Source organism: Salvia hispanica, chromosome 1 (genome assembly GCF_029641045.1).
Source record: "Salvia hispanica isolate PSC_SH4W2 chromosome 1, Shi_PSC_v1, whole genome shotgun sequence".
Classification (NCBI taxonomy): Eukaryota; Viridiplantae; Streptophyta; class Magnoliopsida; order Lamiales; family Lamiaceae; genus Salvia; species Salvia hispanica.
In genome coordinates this window covers 22432555-22452514 of record NC_142692.1, presented here as the reverse complement: position 1 = coordinate 22452514, position 19960 = coordinate 22432555, and the positions used below count along the sequence as shown (strand labels likewise).

The 19960-nt window shown below is 34.5% G+C and overlaps 2 protein-coding genes across 2 annotated transcripts; both read left to right on the top strand.

Annotated features, from left to right (window-relative positions):
- The first annotated feature begins 12401 nt into the window (after window positions 1-12401).
- Window positions 12402-13333, top strand: LOC125217864 (universal stress protein PHOS32-like). Its single transcript, XM_048119426.2, has 4 exons — window positions 12402-12601; window positions 12674-12783; window positions 12858-12976; window positions 13065-13333. Exons 1-4 carry the CDS (start codon window positions 12427-12429, stop codon window positions 13138-13140), a joined length of 480 nt encoding a protein of 159 aa, XP_047975383.1. The 5' UTR covers window positions 12402-12426; the 3' UTR covers window positions 13141-13333.
- A 3877-nt stretch (window positions 13334-17210) lies between these two features.
- LOC125218875 (rop guanine nucleotide exchange factor 7-like) lies at window positions 17211-19942 on the top strand. The gene is made up of 7 exons (XM_048120663.2): window positions 17211-17878; window positions 17960-18076; window positions 18144-18298; window positions 18381-18455; window positions 18537-18827; window positions 18898-19257; window positions 19344-19942. The coding sequence occupies exons 1-7, from the start codon at window positions 17479-17481 to the stop codon at window positions 19764-19766; spliced, it is 1821 nt and encodes a 606-aa protein (XP_047976620.2). The 5' UTR covers window positions 17211-17478; the 3' UTR covers window positions 19767-19942.
- The last annotated feature ends 18 nt before the right edge of the window (window positions 19943-19960 follow it).

Below are 19960 nucleotides of genomic sequence, written 5' to 3'. Positions count from 1 at the left end.
GTCCGTCGACTCACCACAATAGCGGGTGAGAGGACGGACGTCCGCGCATGACCACAAACAACCTCTCGTTCGTCCGGGACGTCAGTCGCCCGCTCGTCCGCCCCAAGAGTGGACTTTCCCGACGGACGAGCCGCTCGCCGGTCGGATGTCCGTTGGGACGTCCGCTATTGTGGATGCTCCTAAAATGGACCAAATAATGGCCTTAAAATAGTGCAAAATGCAAGCGTATCAATTATCTTTCACACTTTTGTGTTTAGTTTGTCTTATAAGAGATTCCACATTTCCTTTTTTTTGAAAAAAGTTCTCTCTCACATTAAAATACATGTAGTATTATTTTCTCTCTCTACTTAATACAAAAAAAAACATCTCCTAAAATCTCTTGTCATTATTCAAGTGTGACATCTATTATGGGATAGAGTGATTATCTATGACTTGCGTAGCAAAGGTCGGAATATACTATTCATTGCGGCTTGGAACGTGGAAGGGGCATTCGTGAGGCCAAAAGGCATCACCAACAACTCAGTGCCCATCGGAAATTCCGAAAGAAGTTTTGAATATTTGTTCTATTTTGCATGCGGATCTGATGGTATCCCGAGCATAGATCTAGTTTAGTAAAAAAAATTGCGGACCCCAATTATTTGAAAAGCTCGTCAGAAGTCTGGATTGGGAAGTGGTCCAGAACCGTGGCCATGTTTAAGGCTCTATAGTCGATGCAGAAGTAGAAACTTACATCCTTCTTATGAATCAGTAGGACGGGTGAGGAGAAGGGTACATGACTCCTCTGAATCAGTAGAAGCGTTAGGTTTCATCCGATTTTCTCCACTTGTTTCTTAATCTCATTTTTTTGAAAGTAAAGTGTCACGACAGCACTTTGCTAAGGATAGCGAAAGCGGGTAAATCGCGACTAATGGGGGATTAAAGAAGCGGGGGAAGAAAGGGGGAAAGAACTTGTGAATATACTCGAAGGCCAAATCGAACACTTCATAGAATAGGAGCCAAATATACCATTTCATGGTCGTAGAACTAGAATGAATATTACATCACTAAATCAGAGTTCGAAGGTGAGATTCTAAGATGTCTCACTTCACAAAAGAGCAGCGGAATAAGTCCATACTAGACGACTTCGTGTATGAAGACACGAATCGTGAGAGATCCACTTGATTATTTAGTAGCATCGACTCCGATCATTTCTCCAACCTCTTGACGTTCAACCTGCACATTTATAAATACATGCAGGGCTGAGTACAGGAGTACTCAGTGGACACATGCCGAAAACAAAACATACAATATATAGTTGTCATCCATCCACAGTATCGCACGGGGGTTTTTCTTAAAAGGCCCGAGCATACTAAATTCTCTGTGATCTTAAAAGTCTGACTGCAGTCTAAGTTCTTTCAAAATTTCTACCATATCTGTGAATCGTGTACCGTGAAGGTGGCCACCTTCAGCGGACACATCGCCGGCCAACAGCTGATGGCTCACGGCTCTCGTGCACATTATTCCGAACAGGATTTGCGGTCCTATTGGGAATCGAATTCGTTAAACTCGGGCTGGCATCGCCAAAAACCCACGGGCTACAACCCCAACAGATAGGCCTCAAACAAATATTTTATGGCATGACAACAACTTTAAAATAATCACTGCTTCATTTTGAGAAAATGATTTTTCATAACTTCAAAAGTATTTGCTTTATATCCACACTATAATGCTGTATATTAAAAGAAAGCCCACCTGATATGCTTATGTCTCAACTCAATTACTCGCTTTGGCTTCACTCGCCCTTGAGCAATTTATCCCTTGAAAATAAATAGCGTAGCACGCTAATTAATACTTGAATTATTTCTCTCTAGAAAGAATGCATGCACCCTATTGGATAACACCTACATCTCAGTCTCGGTCTATAGGATTCTTCTCAATCCTACCACGGCTTTACTATTCTGCAGAGTGTATTTATTCTCTTTATTAACTTGGAGAAATTCTGTCTTCTCTAACTTAAATATTCGGGCACTTATTAACAAGAATAGAAATTCTTGGAAAGTCTCTTCTTAAATCCTTTTCTTCGGATTTTTCTTAAGGCCGCCCATGGCGTCGCGGGGCGACGCCGGTCGGCTTTCGCGTCTCCCACTTTACTACTTTATTTTTCCGGACTCTAAATAAATTATTTGAGAATTTATTCCTCGGCCTTCGAGCTCCAACTCTATATTTCTCCATCTTTGGAAACTTAGTAAATTATCCGGGAATTGATTAATTGAGCTCCAACTCACTTCTTAAATTAAATTCCAACTTCTCATAATTAAATCCTTGGCCCAATCTACCAATTAAATGCTAGGGCCCAACACTCCCTACTAGCTTAGAATGGCCCACTTGCTTGATTTAATTATTTGAGCCCAACAAGATGGCCCAACTGCCAAAATTTCCTCCTCATCTTCCATCGTCTCTTCTCTCTTCCCACATTTCAGAATTTTTCCCAATTGAACTCTCTCTAAAGGAGAAGAAGCAGCGGCGACAGCCACTCTTCCATCTCCGGCGAATCGCCATCTCCGGCGTCGCCGGAGCCCTCTCCTTCTTCCCTTAATTTCCAAAGCAATCCCCAAATCAAATTCAAAATCCCTAACTTCAAAATCCAAATCCCTAAATTCAGAATCGGAGGCGGCGCCTTCTCCGGCGAAATTGGCACTGCTCCGTGTCGCCGGAGTTTGTCCACTCCTCCGCTGACTCTCCTTCCTTCCTTTCTATCAGAACCAACTTAAATTCCCCAAATTGAAGAACACGGTGGCGTCTTCTTCTCGTGCTCGCCGCTGCTCCGGTCGGCGCGTCCTCTGCGTCGCCGGCAGCGCATAGCACGCACCGCCTCTGCTCCTTTCCTCTCGGCGGGAACGCGCCTCACCTGCGTCGCCGGCGAATTCGCCTCGGCTTTCTCTGACGAGCGCTCTCCGTCCAGCGCCGGCGTCCTCGACGAACCTAGCGGCAGAGAGGAGGCATCGCCTCCTTCTCCCTCTCTCAGCCGCGACCTGCAGCTGCTCCGCGGAGGTTTTCGGAGTCCCGCCGTCGCCGACTGCCTCGCCCCTGCTGCCGCCGTGATCCGCAGCTTCTCCGCGGAGGTTCTTCGGCTCCGTCGACGCTCGCCGTCGCCCGGTCACCCCTCCGCCTAAGCTAAGTCTTCTCCCCCATACCCCTTACTCTTTTTCTTTCGAGCTATGGCAGCAGCTTATTCTTGGAAAGGAAATTCTCTATTGGGGTCTTGTGTGGCTTATGGTGATATATTGCTCAAATTGAAACCTTGTTAAGCTCTTGCTTATGATATTATGCTACTGAATTCATATGGAGGGGGGGTTATCACGCGGCTATCTCTAATTTGCATAGCTCTAAGCTCTTGAGCTTCAACTTAGTGTTACATGGTTGTTATTATTTTATCCTTGCTGCGAAGATCCTATGGAAATTCTAAGTTCTTGTTTCTAGCTATTCGTTGTTCTACATGATGCGATGGAGATGGGTGTTGAGGTTGTTTACCTCACTTGTTGAACTTGTATCGGTGGTGGCTGTCCTTGCCGTCACCACTCGCTGCCCTCTCCCTCCTCCCTCGCTGCTCTTCGCGTTTGGTGTTGCAGAATTTGTGGTGATGGAATGTGGTGGTGGAGGAGGTGAGGAGAGGTTGCTTATATGGTGCTAAGCTATTGAAAGCTAGGCTTGAGACTTGGAGTCAAAGACTCCTATTTTGGGCTTGTTAGCTCTCTTACTTTCGAGCTTGATGATTGTGAGATTCTTGCCGTTTTGGTGATTGTGGCTGATTCCCTTGGCTGATTTCTCGGCCTCGATCGACGGGGAGATGAGAGTTTGTCTCATCCTCTATTTTTGGGCTTGTGTAGGAGCTCGCTCTCCAATGCCCCTTTGTCTCGACTCCCTTTTGATGTTAGAGGAGATGGTGATCAAGATTTTCTCACCTCATGCTATACTTTGTAGCTTACTTAGCTACATTGTCACTAAATGCTCCATCTCTTTATTTAGCTTGTGCTTCCCTCTCTCTTTACTTGTGAGTCATCTTCTAACCCCAATCTTGTGCTAATTTGCAGGTATCATAGCTGGAAATTTGGAGCCTTATGGGCTGAAAATCGAGAAGGAGATTGAGGGGAAAAGAAAGAAGATGCTCCTCTAGAGCTCCTTTGGCTCCATCACCAAAATAGCTAGCTTCCAACTTGCTTACTAGTGTAGGATAATGGAGTAGAGAAGATGTGTGTGTGTCACCCTCACATATGTAACATGTGCTAGATGTATCTCCAACATTCTTGTGTAATTTGTTCCTCAATTATTTATCTAATAAAAGCATAGCTTTACTTTTATCCTTGACACATAATTTCATTGCACTTTATTCCTTCCCCGAAACATACTTAAATTACTCCAAAGTCGAATACAACGAGGAAGGTACGATTACACAACTTCTAAGAGAAATTAATTAAGCTAATAAATCCGATTTATCTCGAAAGAAAGGATCGAAATTTCCGGGGCGTCACATAAAGGTATTTGTAGGGCCGGACATTAACGGGCTTTGTATTCAGTAGCAGGTGAATATGGTAGTCAAAATATTGGAGTCCGTGTACAAAAAGATGTGAGTGTACTTGCATGTCTAGTAGGTTGATTTGTGTCATATGTTTTCGATCACTATTTTCTCTATAACGATATATTTACATGTGTAGATGCAGTTTTTGGTATAGAAATGATGAAATTTCGTGCTGGAAGTTTTTGGGACGAATGGAGTATAACTTTTATTGATAAGTTTGTCAGTAACCATGAACTGTCGATAACCTCTACTGTGTTTCTGCTGTGTCATTTACGCACAAAAGTTAATTAGTAAATTTGCTAGTAATTTAACATTGTGTTTTCTGCTAGAAATCCATCGATGAATCTTCTAATGTCGATTAACTTCAATTTTTGTAGTGCACTGAAAAAACCCTCTAGTAATAAAAGCTTAACTGAAACTCGTTATTCATTAGAACTAGATTCGCCTTCAGACATCTTATTTAGGTTTAGTATTTAGAGATATATTCTTTATAGAGTCAGACACCTTATGGCTTTCAATTCGGAACATAATTTACCTGGAAGTGGCTTAAAAGTTAAAATTGAATTACTGAAATAGTATTATTAATAGTATTTTTGTGTTGGTTATTAGACCAAGGGTATCCATCGGTGACTATTCCTCATGCTGATTTATAAACACTTAAAAGTATAAAATAGTTAGTCCAATAATTTAAAGTTGCTCTATATCAAAGAGAGGGACCAATCTTCTAACCATTCAATTAAGAATGGGCTAGTTTTACGTCATTCTACCACGCTTTTGAGTTTATTAAGAGTTTTAGATAAGTAACGAAATTATATAGTTTGTCTTTTTAATATATTGTTGTGCCAATATTTTATGTTGTTTTGATATGGGAATAATTGTTGCTTGAGCTAATTCAGTGCACCGACTTTCACTTGGGGCAAAGATTCCTATTACCGACTTCTTTAATCAATTATCAATGTTATTCTCATTAAATTAGGAGTTAGAGATTCAATGTCGTTTGCCAGTTTTAAGGTATTTGAAATTAGTCAACCTCTTCGACGATGTGCAATGAGAAATTCAATGAACGTACGCAATAAATACATACACATGCAAGTAATTAACAACATCTAAATCGGTGTCGACCAATACATACATTTGCACTACATATTTGGCTACTTTTATGTTTTCTTCAATTAACTGAAGATATTATACACCTGATGTAACTTTTTTTTTTTTTTCAGAATTTTGAGTTTGTCTTAGGTAAAGATTCGATTAATTCTTGTAAGAGTATTTTGCTTAGGTTGGATTAATCAAAGAAGATGGGTTTGATTATTTTTGGTATTAAGTTGAATTAATATATGTCTGCTGCACGTATCCATGTTTCATAACTAAATGTAATGGAGATGGCGGTGGTTGTACCTGCCATGCTGGATGTATAGCACATTGTTCATCGCACGTTAACGTTATATTATGGAAATTGGTAAAAAAAATCATCAACTTTCGTAAAAATTTGATATTTCTCACAATCTTTTAAAGTGATCTTAAATATCATTGACTTTTTGAATTGTGCGGATTTTCCCATGCTAAAGATTTTGGCAAAAATTTTGCCTGCGTGAAATGCCAATAAAAACCTACATGTAATAGACATAGCCAGTTGCGGATCCAGGGAGGGGCAGGAGGGCTACCGTCCCTCCCCGATGACCCGCTACCGTGGATTCAAACATAGATTTTCTATAGACGCCTCCTCTGATAGCTTCCGATGTCGCCCCTTCCTCCTCCGTTAGCTTCTGATAAATTTTATATCGCCCCTTGATTTTAGGATCCTGGATCTGTTATTTAATCTTGTGGGGAAGATGATGATATAGATGCTCTAGATTTAGTATTGGAATTCCACATAGGCAAAATTTATACCGATAATTTTAATGTTGAAAATCCGCACAATTCAAAAAGTTTATGATTTTTAAGATCACTTTTAAATATTGTAGAAAACACTAGATTTTTGTGAAAGTTGATGATTTTTCTGACCAATTTCTCATTTAATTCAATTACAATAAATAGATATGTTTTTATGGAGTATTTAATAGAAACATATTTATATATGTGCTAGGTAAGATGTCTTATGGTCATGGGACAACAAAGTAAGAAATGCACGTGGAGGCTCATCCATTGCACTAGATCTAGATCTATCATCACTTTTGAGTTTTGAATACAACTTCTGTGTTTATTCATTTACATTTTCAAAATGCAAATAATTGCAATTCCAAATTCATGAAAAAGACAGGAGTAAAGGATGAAAGATACAAACAGATTCATTAGGTAATTAATATTTGCATAGTAGTAATGATTAGAAGTTTAATATCTGTTGGCATGTTTGCAAGTGCATGGTGGGTAATATATTTGGTAGAGTGCAATGAATCTATAATGTTATGCATACAATCACTGATCCCCACAAAAATATCAGTTGGTGCCCTTTCAAAACTTATTGCATACATAAAAGGATATGTCATATACAAATAATGTTATATCGCTAACTTATAACTTAATTGCTAACTACAATTAAATAATAGTTATTAGATATTCAAAGTAATGGCTTAGATCATCAATCTCTAAATGTCAATACGATAAAAAAAAACGCCAATAAAGCTATAGGATTAATTCCAAAAAATAACAATAGAGGTATTAATGTCAATTAACTACATGTTTAGTTATAACTAACTTTTAAAAGAAATCTCAAAACTTTAAATTCATACAACATATATCAAATTAAAGATAATTTCATAAGGATTCTAACGATATCCTACGTGCAATATTCTGACGTCAAAATTTGAAAAAAAAAATTTGAAATTTTTTTATTTTTTCGTACAGTAGAAATGTCAACATACTATATAAAATATGTCAATATAATACATGTAGAATGTCAATATAAGCAATGGGTCAACATTTTCAAAGCATTTTGTGACATTCTCAAAGCAATATGTTTATTTTCGAAACACTATTTTGACATTTTCATCTAAAACCCTAATTTGAAGTTTTTTTTAATTTTTTTTATTTTATTAATAGAAATGAAAATTACACGTGGCAAATTGTAGACCACACGTTTTGTAAAATCCCATGACCTTAAATTAATTATAGTTAACAATTAAATGATAAGTTAGCAATTGATCACTCTCCTTCGTATACATTTGCAAAATCGAGAATATATATGTGCAATAGTGTGTGTGATTTTTACAATGTTCAGTGATAACCATTATAATTTCTTCTTCTTTTGCCACGTGTGTGCATTTAAGAAATTATTTTTAGGGTAATGCTATGCAGCCACATTATGGCTGGCCATAATAGGATATTTAGGTCATTATACATAAGAAACAAATAATAAATTATTAAGCCTCTTTAATGTTTTCGTGTCTTTACAAAATTACCCTCTACTAACAAAATTAATACAACAATAAATTCTTTATTGGAGTATTGAGTTATAGGAATTCACGTATGGGGAATGGGTCTTGGGCAATGGCAGGAGTGGGAGGTCATAAAGTTTAATCTTCTACTTAACCTACTTTATTTATTTTTACGCACTTTCATTGTAGTATCGTTTAAAATAAAAATATCTTTTAAATTAAGTTAGTATAATATTAGTGTAATTCCGTATTTTATCATTAGCAATTGTTTTCGAGATATATAAATATAGTATCTAAATGGATTAATATACTACTCCGTATTTTATCATTAGCAATTGTTTTCGAGATATATAAATATAGTATCTAAATGGATTAATATACTACTAGGGGAGTGTTATATTGCTAACTACAACTCAATAATAGTCATTAGATATTTAAATTAAAGGTCTAAATCATCAACCACAAAATGTCAATACGATCAACAAAAAAGTTAATAAGGCTCTAGGATTAATTTCAATAAAAATCAATAGGGGTATTAATGTCAAGTTAGTTATAACTAACTTTTAAAAGAAATCCCAAAACGTTAAATTCATATAACATATATCAAATTAAAGATAATTTATAAGGATTCCAACGATATACTACATGCATATGTTCCGACGTCAAAATTTGAAAAAAAAAATCTAGAATTTTTGTATTTTTCGTACACAGGTTAATGTCAATGCAGCTAAGATAATATGTCAATATAAAGCATATACAATGTCAATCCTAAATTTGTGTTGACATTCTCAAAGCATTGTGTTGATATTTTCAAAACACTATATTGACATTTTCATCCAAAACCCTAATTTGGCGTTTTTTTTTTATTTTTTTTTATTTAATTAATAAAAACGAAAATTACACCTGGCAAATTATAGACCACACGTTTTTTAAAATCATGTGGCCTTAAATTAGTTGTAGTTAGCAATTAAATGATGAGTTAGCAATTGATCATTCTCCTATACTACTAACTACTAAATATTTATATAGGTATTTACGTCTGTATATTACTAGTAATTAGTATGAAAATTATAGTATAGTAGTTATTTAATATATTTATATATTTAAATTTTTATTTATATAAATAAATTAGATATTAAATAAAAAATTGCTCTTAAATTGAAGAACAGAAATTGAAATTAACATTGAAAATTTATATTTAAATCAGTATCAATTTAGACCCCAAATGAGTTGAATAATCTAATAATATTATTATAATCGTGTAAATAACACAACTTAGGTTTTCAAATTATTATAACGATCATTAAATTTTCAAAACCAATTGAGTTAATACCCAAATTTACTATAAATAGAGATATATGTACATATTTTTTTATCTGCGTCATTATGTTATATTATAACGAACTATACTTATTTCAATCGATTCCAGTTAACAGTTATAGATTTTCGCTCCCTATTATCGAAGCCAAAATTGAATCTTAATCGGTTCCTACACTAACTTATCAGTTGAAAACTGACTGATTAGTGTAGGAATCAAAATAACCGAAATCAAGTAGCAATATTCAATAATCAACACTTAGAATTCAATATTATACTATTAAAAAAAATGCAATAATCCATACCTAAAAAACAAAAACAAATCAATAGAAATTAAGAATAAGTTCAAGATCATATAAAAATTACAATTACGTGAAAGATTAATTGAGATCTGCAATTGAAATAAAGATCAATCAAAGACTAGCCACCGATTCAACAAAAATTTAAAAATTATACTCCCACCATCCCAGTTTTAGTAATTGACTTATTTTTAGCACGTGTTTTGGAAAAATGATAACAAAAATTTAAAAATTATACTCTCACCATCCTTCTTACTTTACTTTCTCTTCACTGTAACCATTTGTTATCCTTTTTTTTCCCAAAATAACGACTAAAAAAATCAATCACATGAGTTGGGACGGATGGAGGTACTTGAATTAATTTTCACGTGGAAATAATCAATTTTTGTAATTGTGAATATTCAATATAGTATAGTATTATATTATCGATTCAGTTTTATATGAACGACAATTCACTTGGTACAATTTACTACTCCTAATTACTACTCCATCCGTCTAATGCTACTAGCATTTTTTTTTTCAACTCATCCCAAACTACTTGCATTATTTTTATTGTAATAAAAGTTAATTAAGTATTTCCTTGTTAAGTATCCCCATATTACACTTAAAATTTGAATTTAATTATACCAATTTATTTTAAAGATTTCATTTAATATCCAACCATCAATTTTATACTAGTATATTTTTTATAATAATATTTTTTCAATCTACACGTTTAATATTGGAAAAATCTTTCCTCAAAAAATTTGAATGAATTTTATATAAAATAATTTATACTATAATGTTTATATATATTTTCTCTATAAGTTATTTAAATATAATGTTAAATATAATATAGCTTAAATTATTTCATTTGTAAGTGAATCTAAATACATAATGAATTTTAATATCATGAAGATATTTATATTCTAATTTAAAAGTAGTTACAAAAATTAAATAATATTAATATATAAAACATAAACAAAAGTAAAAAAAAAAAGGAAAACCGAAAAGAAATACGTATTCCACAAAAGAAACGTACACACACACGATGCAATATTTTCAAGATTATTTACTACTAGTATTGATTATACTCTACTCCCTATTTATGCCAAAAGGTATACTAGTCTTAAAAATGTGGTACTTTTAAGATGAACTGATTTCAAGTAAATTAGCATTAAATGTACAAAATTTTATTAATATTTTAATTTTATGGCTGGCCATATTATGGCCATTTAGCGTCACTCTTATTTTTAACACTGAAGCTTGTGATAATTTGGCACTGATAAAACAAAACAAATAAGCGGGGGAAAAGAGGGCTGTTAAGCGATATTTATTGCAAAGGCTTGAGCTTTAAAATACCGAACTTCATTTAATAAATTAATTGAGAGGGAACCCATGTTGTTCTTGGCGGTAAAACATGGACATTTGTAAATGGGTTGGGCTTTATAACCCAATTTGAGGCGGTAGTTTGGGCCCAATGTAGGACGCACGCCACGAACCATTTTACTTTTTTTTTATATATATAAATACCGTGGATCTCGAACTTTTAAATTGGGAATGTGAATTATATACCAATTAAATACTCCCTCCGTCCCACTTAAAATGAAACATTTGGGAATCGGCACAAAATTTTATATAGTGTTGTTTTGTGAGTTGATGAGGAGAGAGTAAAGTAAGAGAGATGAAAAAGTAGAGATAGAGTTGTTTCCATTTTAGGAAACGTTTCATTTTTAATGGGACAAACAAAAAAGGAAAACATTTCATTTTTAATGGGACAAACAAAAAAGGAAAATGTTTCATTTTTAATGGGACAGAGGGAGTACTCCGTAACATATGAAAATAAAAGAGAATAATATTTAAAACTGTATAAATTCTAAGAAATTATTCAATTGTAAAGTCACGTAATAATAAATGCAAAATACTATTAACACTTACTCCCTCCGTCAGTTATTAATCCCATTTCATGGCAACACGAGTTTTAAGAAATATTAAAAAAGTTGTGTGTAAAAAAGTTAGTGGAATTGATGTCCCATTTATATATATATATATATATATATATATATATATATATATATTACTTTTAAATGAAATGTAAGTATAATGAGTTAGTGGAAGGTGAGACCCTATTATCATTTATGATAAAGGTGAATCGGGACTCCTTTTCGCTGACAGACTAAAATGAAAAAAAGGAATTACTATTCGCGGACGGAGGGAGTATTTTTTGTGGCACAATTAAACTAACAACTCGTATTACGTAAAAAAATAACTATAATATATGGACATCTTGAGTGGAACAAAGTGAATAGTATATTATTAATAATCTAAAAAATTTGTGATCTAACAAGATTATGTAAGAATTTCAAATGACTCCCTCCGTCACAAGTTACTTGAGTCAATTCTTTTTTTGGTTAAAAACAAAATATCTAATCACACCTACTTTATTCTTTCTTTTACTTTATTCTCCCTTCTCTCTCTTACTTTATTCTCTACTTTATTTAACTTATTAAACACAATTTTCTTCAATTCTGACCGAAAAGAACGCTCCAATTAACTGGGACAGAGGGAGTCGTAATATCTTTATTTAAATCATGTGATTTCATTTTTTTGATAAATGGGCCGGATAGATCGAACTGGATTAAATCGTAAATATGGATAAATAGGCCCAAAACAATAAAATGATTGTCCATCATTCTTAGGAATATATTCAACACTGGATTAGAATATTAATGTTTTGGTAACTTAAAAACGTATATTAGAAAATAGAATAGTAAAAATAATATAGACCATGAATTAAATGGCACGTGTATAAGTTAGGGAAGATTAGAAAATCATATTTTCGGATCAGAAGAAGAGTAGTAAATGTAAATCCAAAAAAACAGAAATTTGGTGTGATAAGAAAATGACGAAAGACAAGACAATCGGCGTGGCAATAGATTTCTCGAAGAGCAGCAAAGCGGCGCTGCAATGGTCGATCGATCATTTGGCTGATAAAGGCGACACATTCTACATTCTCCACGTCAAGCCTCACTCCGCCGACGACTCCCAGAGCCAACTCTGGTCCCAATCCGGTTCTCGTATGTCCAACTCTTTTATTTTATTTTTTTCTTTTAAAAATAAATTGATTATGATTTTGATTTTGATTGAAGCTGTGATGCCACTGGCGGAATTTCGGGAGCCGGAGAGAATGAAGAAGTACGACGTGAGCATTGATATCGAAGTTCTAGACATGCTGGACACTGCGGCCAGGCAGAAACAGGTTGCGTACTAACTATACTTACTACATTTGATTTCATAGATTAATATACACAATTAATTTGATGGATTAAATAGATAAATGTGGTGGTGAAGCTGTATTGGGGAGATGCGCGAGAGAAGCTTTGTGATGCTTGTGAAGAATTCAAATTGGATTCCTTGGTAATGGGTAGCAGGGGTCTCACCCTCATCCAAAGGTATTCATTCTTCTTCCTTGACTATTTTTCGATTCTCAGTCTCACCATAATAATATATACTAATATCCTTTCTACTTATGTTATGTAGGATTATTGTGGGCAGCGTCAGCAATTATGTCATGGCAAATGCAAAATGTGCAGTTACCATTGTCAAGAATCCATGATTTTAAAATTCTTCAACTAAATAAACCTCCACTTTTACTTTCAAAATGTACATCCAACATTGCCCACGATTATTGCTATGTATTGCATTTATTTTAGATTCATTAATTTTTTCTATGAATCCTGGGTTCGTTACAGTTACGTAACATAAACAACATTTTATATGAAAATTATTTGGGATATTGGTTCCTGAAATCACAAACTTTAACTGAAATTTGATATTTTCAACAAACTTTAAATTTGGTTGCAAAAATCATCAACTTAAGTGTTGAAGTCAATATCCCATCAATTCATGGAGTTCATGGTTTTTACCACCAAATTTAAAGTTCCTTGGATATACTACAAATTAAGCCAAAGTTTGTAATATTATAGATCAATAACTTTTTAAAATTTATTATATATTTTTTACACAAAATTTCTTATTTTACACCGTATTCGTTTCATATTAAATTTTTGTATTACTTCAAATGTGTGTAATCAAATATTTTATGTATTTTACCATACGATTTCAAATCCTAAGTGATTATTCACTCATCCTTGTGTAGCAAATATTTTAAATAGGAAACCCAATGAAGTTAATTGTACTTGAATCCCAAATTTTGGCATAATTTATTATTTTCTACTAACTCTAAATTTGATCGCAAAAATCATCAACTTAAGGTCATCCACATCACTATCTCTTATCCATCATTTAACCATCTCATCTCTTCACTATTCATGAGCCCCACTGTACTTTTCTGCTGCATCCCTCCATCTCTTAACCATCTTATCTCTTAACTATTCATTCAATTTCATTTTTTATTTTTATTTTCAACAAATTCAATTAATAAAAACACACTTCATTAAATAAAATAAAATTATAATTTTAAATCCTAAAAAAAATAAAAAAGACATAATGTAAAATACTAGAAATTACAAATTGCACACTTATAGAATAAAAAAAGAAAAAATAAATAAATAAAAAATTGGACCGTTGAACGCTCATATTACCGTTTCACATTTCTTAATTTTTTTTTCTTAAATTCGAATTTTTTAAAAAAATTATTACGTCATAAATACGACGCCCACTCGCGGGCCGACGAGTGGGCGTGACGCATAGCCGCTGCGCGCGCCACGTGGCATGGGCGCGTGGCGAGACATCTCGTCTCGCTGCTCTTCCGCGCGAGACGCGCGACGAGTTGGCTCGTTGCTTCGAGACGAGATGGCTTTCGCAACGCCTTCTCGATGCCATCTCGTCTCTCCGAGACAAGATGGAGACAACTACGAGATGCGCTGCGGATACCCTAACCCTTACAGTGAATTTCCCGTAAATTTTGAGAAAATAATTAATTTTGTGAGAAATTCACTACATAACATAAGGTCATGATATTTGCAGCCAAATTTAAATTAGTGAAAAATACTGAATTTTGACCAAAATTTATGATTTTAGAAACCATTAACATTGATTATTTTTATTGGTTAATCTAAAATAGAAGTTTGGTTTAACGAAATGGGTAAATCAAACTCTTACTGGGCTGGGCTAGTTACTTTTCCAACAGGTCCTCACACTTTATATGGGCCTTTATTTGCGTTAGATTTTTCGTTAGATCCATTTCCCGCATTGGCGTGTGTTCAAATTATCAATGACATAGCAGCTTGGACTTGTATTCGAAGCAAGAACTATCGACTTCTAATTATATAGTAGTACTACTTACAATTGTCATTTAAAATCTCATTTTAAATCAGATACTGGTTTTAAAAATTATTTAACTTTATGAAAATAAACGGCGAACAAAGTTGGACAGGGAAACATAAATTATTTTATATTCCATCCGACCCACAGAAACATGCACTTTCCAATTTTAAAACCTCTTTTCTCTCTAATAAGGTGAAACCTATTTTTCAATAGCAATACTTTAATTATTTTTTTTCTCTACCTCTCTTTTACTTTATCAATTTTACATTACAACTTGTGTAAATCCAAAGTGCATATTCTTTGGTGACAAAGAGAATATGGAGTTGGAAAGATTCAATTATAATAGAATATCGCTAAAATGATTTAGTTAAATGTAAGATTTAATTATCCAAAATATGAAAAAAAAAAAAATTGGATCGCGAATGTACCCAAATAGCAAAGTTGGATACTCATCCGTTCCAATTAAGTTAGGTAATTTAATTTTTTTGGCACGGAAAAACTGAAAAATTGTGTTATAGAGTTCAATGAAGATAAAAAATGAGAGACATGAAAAATTGTGTTATAGAGTTCAATGAAGAGAAAAAATGAGAGACAAAAAAGAGTAAAAAAAAAAGAGGAAATAAAGTAAGAATGATTTGAAGTTTTTTTTATGTATAAATTAATAACTCAACTTAGATAAGATATGACACAATTTAGTTAGGATAATTAGAATCTTCAAAATAAGACATGATACAATTTAGTTAGGATAATTAGAATCTTCAAAAAGTCATGCGTGAACGTCAATTGTTATACAAAATTCTATTTCTAATAGGTTCTAAACTCTTTTAAATCAACGTTAACTAATTGGCTTCAAAACTCCAAACTAAAATACATTTTTCACTGTGTGTTCGAATCTCAAACCTTTTATATGACTCAATAAGATTCTGAACAAAATTATATGAAATGAACAAATAGAATTTGCATATAGTTCTCAATAACTGCTAAACAGTTTCATAGCACTAAAGTAGTACAGAGTGAATAGTGCAAACTAAGTAACCGAAATGGTGATACCCAAAAATGTGTTAGTTGTTAGAAGGTGGTTGGTTTAAGTTATTTTATTTCCACTTATGTATTTTCTGTTAGAACAACCACCACTACAACATTTAGCACTAACCTTTTACCTTACAAGGAAAGATACAAAACACAAAAGGGAGTTGGATGAATAATGCTAATAACTACAGATTATGAAGTCTTAACTCTACCAAAAATAATTGATTGTACTACTCTATGTCCCAATTGCATTATACCTGCACAAATTTCACCTTTAAGCATGCTTTCATTATTAGTAGTACTAGTATAACTTTTTAGGCCATGTCCACAAATTTAAATTTCTGACGACGTTCTATTTTCCAGCAGATTTTCATTTTATATCTATTCGTGGGTAATTTTTATTGTTCAAGTATTTTGATTTAAGAAGCAAGTAAAACCCTAATTTTAACACACTAGTTACAACCCCTAATTGATTAAATGTAATTTTACTATAAAAATCATCATGTACCATAAATTAACTAGTACGTCTATCAAATTATGAATTAATTTTGACACACTATTTAGAATTTAACAACCCCTTTTTGTATCTTATTATGCTTTTCATTATTACTCCCTCCGTCCCTCTGTAGTTGGATTGTATTCCTTTTTGATTGTCCATTGTGGCTGAGTCATTTCATTTTTTTTTTTCAAAAAATAACAACTTTTCTTCTCTATTACTTTACTCTTTTTACTTTATTCTCTTTTCATCTCTCCACATTTTTCATTTCCTACTTTATTAGTATTCATTTACTTAACTCACTTAAAACAATTTTTCTTAAATCCCGTGCCAAAAAGAAACGCATCTACCGCAGAGGGACGGAGGGAGTATTATTCAAATTAATAAATTGATTGAAGGTAATTTTACTTTAAAAAATCATCATGTATAAATTAATTAGTACATCTAAAACTATCAATTAATTTAATATTACTAATCTAAAAATTCAAAATGCCAGTAATATGTTTTCTTGATATTTCCAAATACCCTACATATACTTTATTCCTAAGTCGATCAATCTGATACGCCGAGATTCTACTGAATCTACCAAACAAAATTAATGTCAAAATTGCGTTTTGATTTTGTTGCAAGTGAAAAAATCTGTTGTCTTCACTAGTCCATGATGAACTGAAACTGTCAGCAAACATGATTTTTGTCACCTAGTAATCCTCACATTTGTCTTGTGCCATGTGATGGATGAGTCTTCCCTACCTAATTTATCTTCATGCAACCCCAAAAAAATAAAATAAAATTCAAAAATATAAAATATAAAATATATATCATGATAAGTCAAATGTTTTACATCAATGATAATTTACCTTTATATTTTGGTGTGAATGCAATGATTTAATGAGAGCCCTTGTTGAAGCAAAGCGAAACAATGAAAGGGAAAAACGCATTGTTTAAGCAAAAAAAAGGCAGCATTTAGATTCAGGAGCCTCGCTGCCTCCTCTTCTCGTGAACGCATTTGCTAATCATTCTCCATAAAAACCTCTCCTATCATCTCTATAGACATCATTCTTATTCCCACTCCTTCACCTTTTTATTGTTTTATAAGCTTTTCCCACTTCCAAAAATGGCGGAAACCGAATCTTCCACCTTATGGATAGAGCTCTCTCCTACCAAGATGAGATTTTGAAGCAGCCCTCTTCTGCATTGTCGCATTGGGTGTCGAAATCTGTCAAATTCTTGAAAAACAAAGCTACAAATTCGAGCAAAAGGTATCATTTTGATGGAATGGTAGTGAACAACTCTGTGTATTGTGATTCGATCGAGGAGAAAATGGAGGTGTTGATGAATGAAGAAGATGAGAATAAGTGTGGTAAAGTTGGAGAGTTGAAGGATTTGAATGAAGAAGAAAGCGGTTCGAGCTCTGAATTTTTGGCCTCTGAGGTTAGTCTGTGTGATGAAAATAGCAGCACTGAACAATCATCTTCGCCATCTCTGAAGGAGCCGCATTTGGATAAGAGGAAATTAGTTAAACAAGGATCCTGTGTTTCAGGTTATGTTCTTTTTAGCACTACATTTTATTGTCTTCTTCTTCTTCTTCAACATATATTGAATTGTGTGTGTGTGTGTGTAGAGAGTGAGATGATGAAAGAAAGATTTGCAAAATTGCTGCTTGGTGAAGACATGTCTGGTTGTGGCAATGGGGTTTGCACTGCTCTGGCTATATCAAATGCTATTACCAATCTCTGTGGTATGAATGTATGTTTGAATCTGTCTATGAAAATTCTGTTTTTGATGGTGTGTCTTTGTGTCCTTAGCTACACTTTTTGGTCAAATTTGGAGACTAGAGCCTCTGCAGTCGGAGAAGAAACTCATGTGGCGGAGGGAAATGGAGTGGATTCTGTGTGTTAGTGATCAGATTGTGGAATTGGTACCTTCTTGGCAGACATTCCCTGATGGCACCAAACTTGAGGTGACTATGATTCTTGTATCAAATGAATCTAGTTTTGAAATCGATGTATTGAAGTGGATGGCATTTCCCGATTATGTGTTAGGTCATGACTTCCAGGCCGCGGGTGGATCTGTACGTTAACCTCCCTGCATTGCGTAAATTGGACAACATGCTACTCGTGAGATACTTGAATCTTCCTCATAGACTACTACATCTTGCTAATGTAATGATTCTCATTTTTTACTCTTCTTTTTGATAGGAAATATTGGAGAGTTTTGAGGGGTCAGAGTTTTGGTATGTTGAGCAAGGGATAGTAGCCTCGGAGGGCGATGGCACGACATCCTTCCGCAAGCCCCTCCCTAATCAACAAGACAAATGGTGGCTCCCCGTTCCCCGAGTCCCACCTGGTGGCCTCAGCCAAGATTCTAGAAGGATGTTGCAGCACAGGCGCGACTCCACAAACCAGATCCATAAAGCTGCAATGGCTATCAACAATGCTGCACTAGCTGAAATGGATGTACCTGATTCATATCTAGAATCTCTTCCAAAGGTAAGTAACAACAGTAAGATATAGTATTACATGATTAATATGAATAGAAATGACCCTTTTCTTTGAACAGAATGGGAAAGCAAGCTTAGGGGATGTGATCCACAGATACATCAGCAGTGATCAGTTCTCGCCCGAGTGTTTGCTGGACTGCCTGGACTTGTCATCCGAGCACCACGCCACAGAGGTTGCCAACAGATTGGAGGCCACCATTCACGTGTGGCGGAGAAAGATGAGCTCAAAGCCATTACACGGCAGCACACAGAGATCAAATTCAAGATCATCATGGGAAATGGCTAAGGATTTTGTTAGTGATGCGGACAGACGAGTCGTGCTTGCAGGGAGGGCTGAGAGCCTCCTCCTCTGCTTGAAACTGAGGTTTCCTGGTCTTCCTCAGACCACTCTTGACATGTGCAAAATCCAATACAACAAGGTTAGTTGGTTAGTTAGTTACATCAAGACATATATGTGTTGTTATTGTTGTTGCTGATGCAATTGGTGTTGACTGTCATTATCTAGGATGTGGGAAAATCTATATTAGAGAGCTACTCAAGAGTTCTTGAGAGCCTAGCATTTAACATCGTGGCACGTATAGATGATCTACTATATGTGGATGACTTGTCGAAGCATTCGGATCAGCTTATCTCAATCTCCAAAGTTGGTGTGATCACTAACAAGAATGTGGGGTTCAAGGCAACCTATGCACCTCTGAACTTCTCATCAGCTTCGCCGCTCATCAGCACCCCTGCCAAGGGAGAGAGAACGGTGCCTCACACCGAGAGAAGAAAGCTCCCACTTGGTGGATTTGGAGTGAAGAAGATCTTGACAGATTATCTTAGCATTGATGGTAAAGGGAAGGAGATGAGCGGCATGGAGAGATCGGATTCATTTTCGAGCACCACACGAGAGATATCTTCGTCTCCATCTCTTGAATATTTTTGAGGTTTGATTGAGGCCTAATTAGTTCCTTCATGTCATGGTTCTTTGACAAAGTTTATATTCACTTTTTTTTATTTTATTTTTTATTTTTTATGTAAATGGGGAGAAAGACTAGTGTTTTGGAGTTGGATGTTTTGTATATTTATGTTTTTATTGTATCAAGATTTCTTTCCACATTACATGAACCTGGTTGTGCT

Coding starts and splice junctions, on each gene's coding strand:
- LOC125217864 (XM_048119426.2), top strand. CDS start 12,427: ATGACGAAAGACAAGACAATCGGCGTGGCAATAGATTTCTCGAAGAGC. Junction 12,602..12,673: donor CTGGTCCCAATCCGGTTCTC/GTATGTCCAACT, acceptor TTTTGATTGAAG/CTGTGATGCCACTGGCGGAA. Junction 12,784..12,857: donor CTGCGGCCAGGCAGAAACAG/GTTGCGTACTAA, acceptor TGGATTAAATAG/ATAAATGTGGTGGTGAAGCT.
- LOC125218875 (XM_048120663.2), top strand. CDS start 17,479: ATGGATAGAGCTCTCTCCTACCAAGATGAGATTTTGAAGCAGCCCTCT. Junction 17,879..17,959: donor ACAAGGATCCTGTGTTTCAG/GTTATGTTCTTT, acceptor GTGTGTGTGTAG/AGAGTGAGATGATGAAAGAA. Junction 18,299..18,380: donor CTGATGGCACCAAACTTGAG/GTGACTATGATT, acceptor ATTATGTGTTAG/GTCATGACTTCCAGGCCGCG.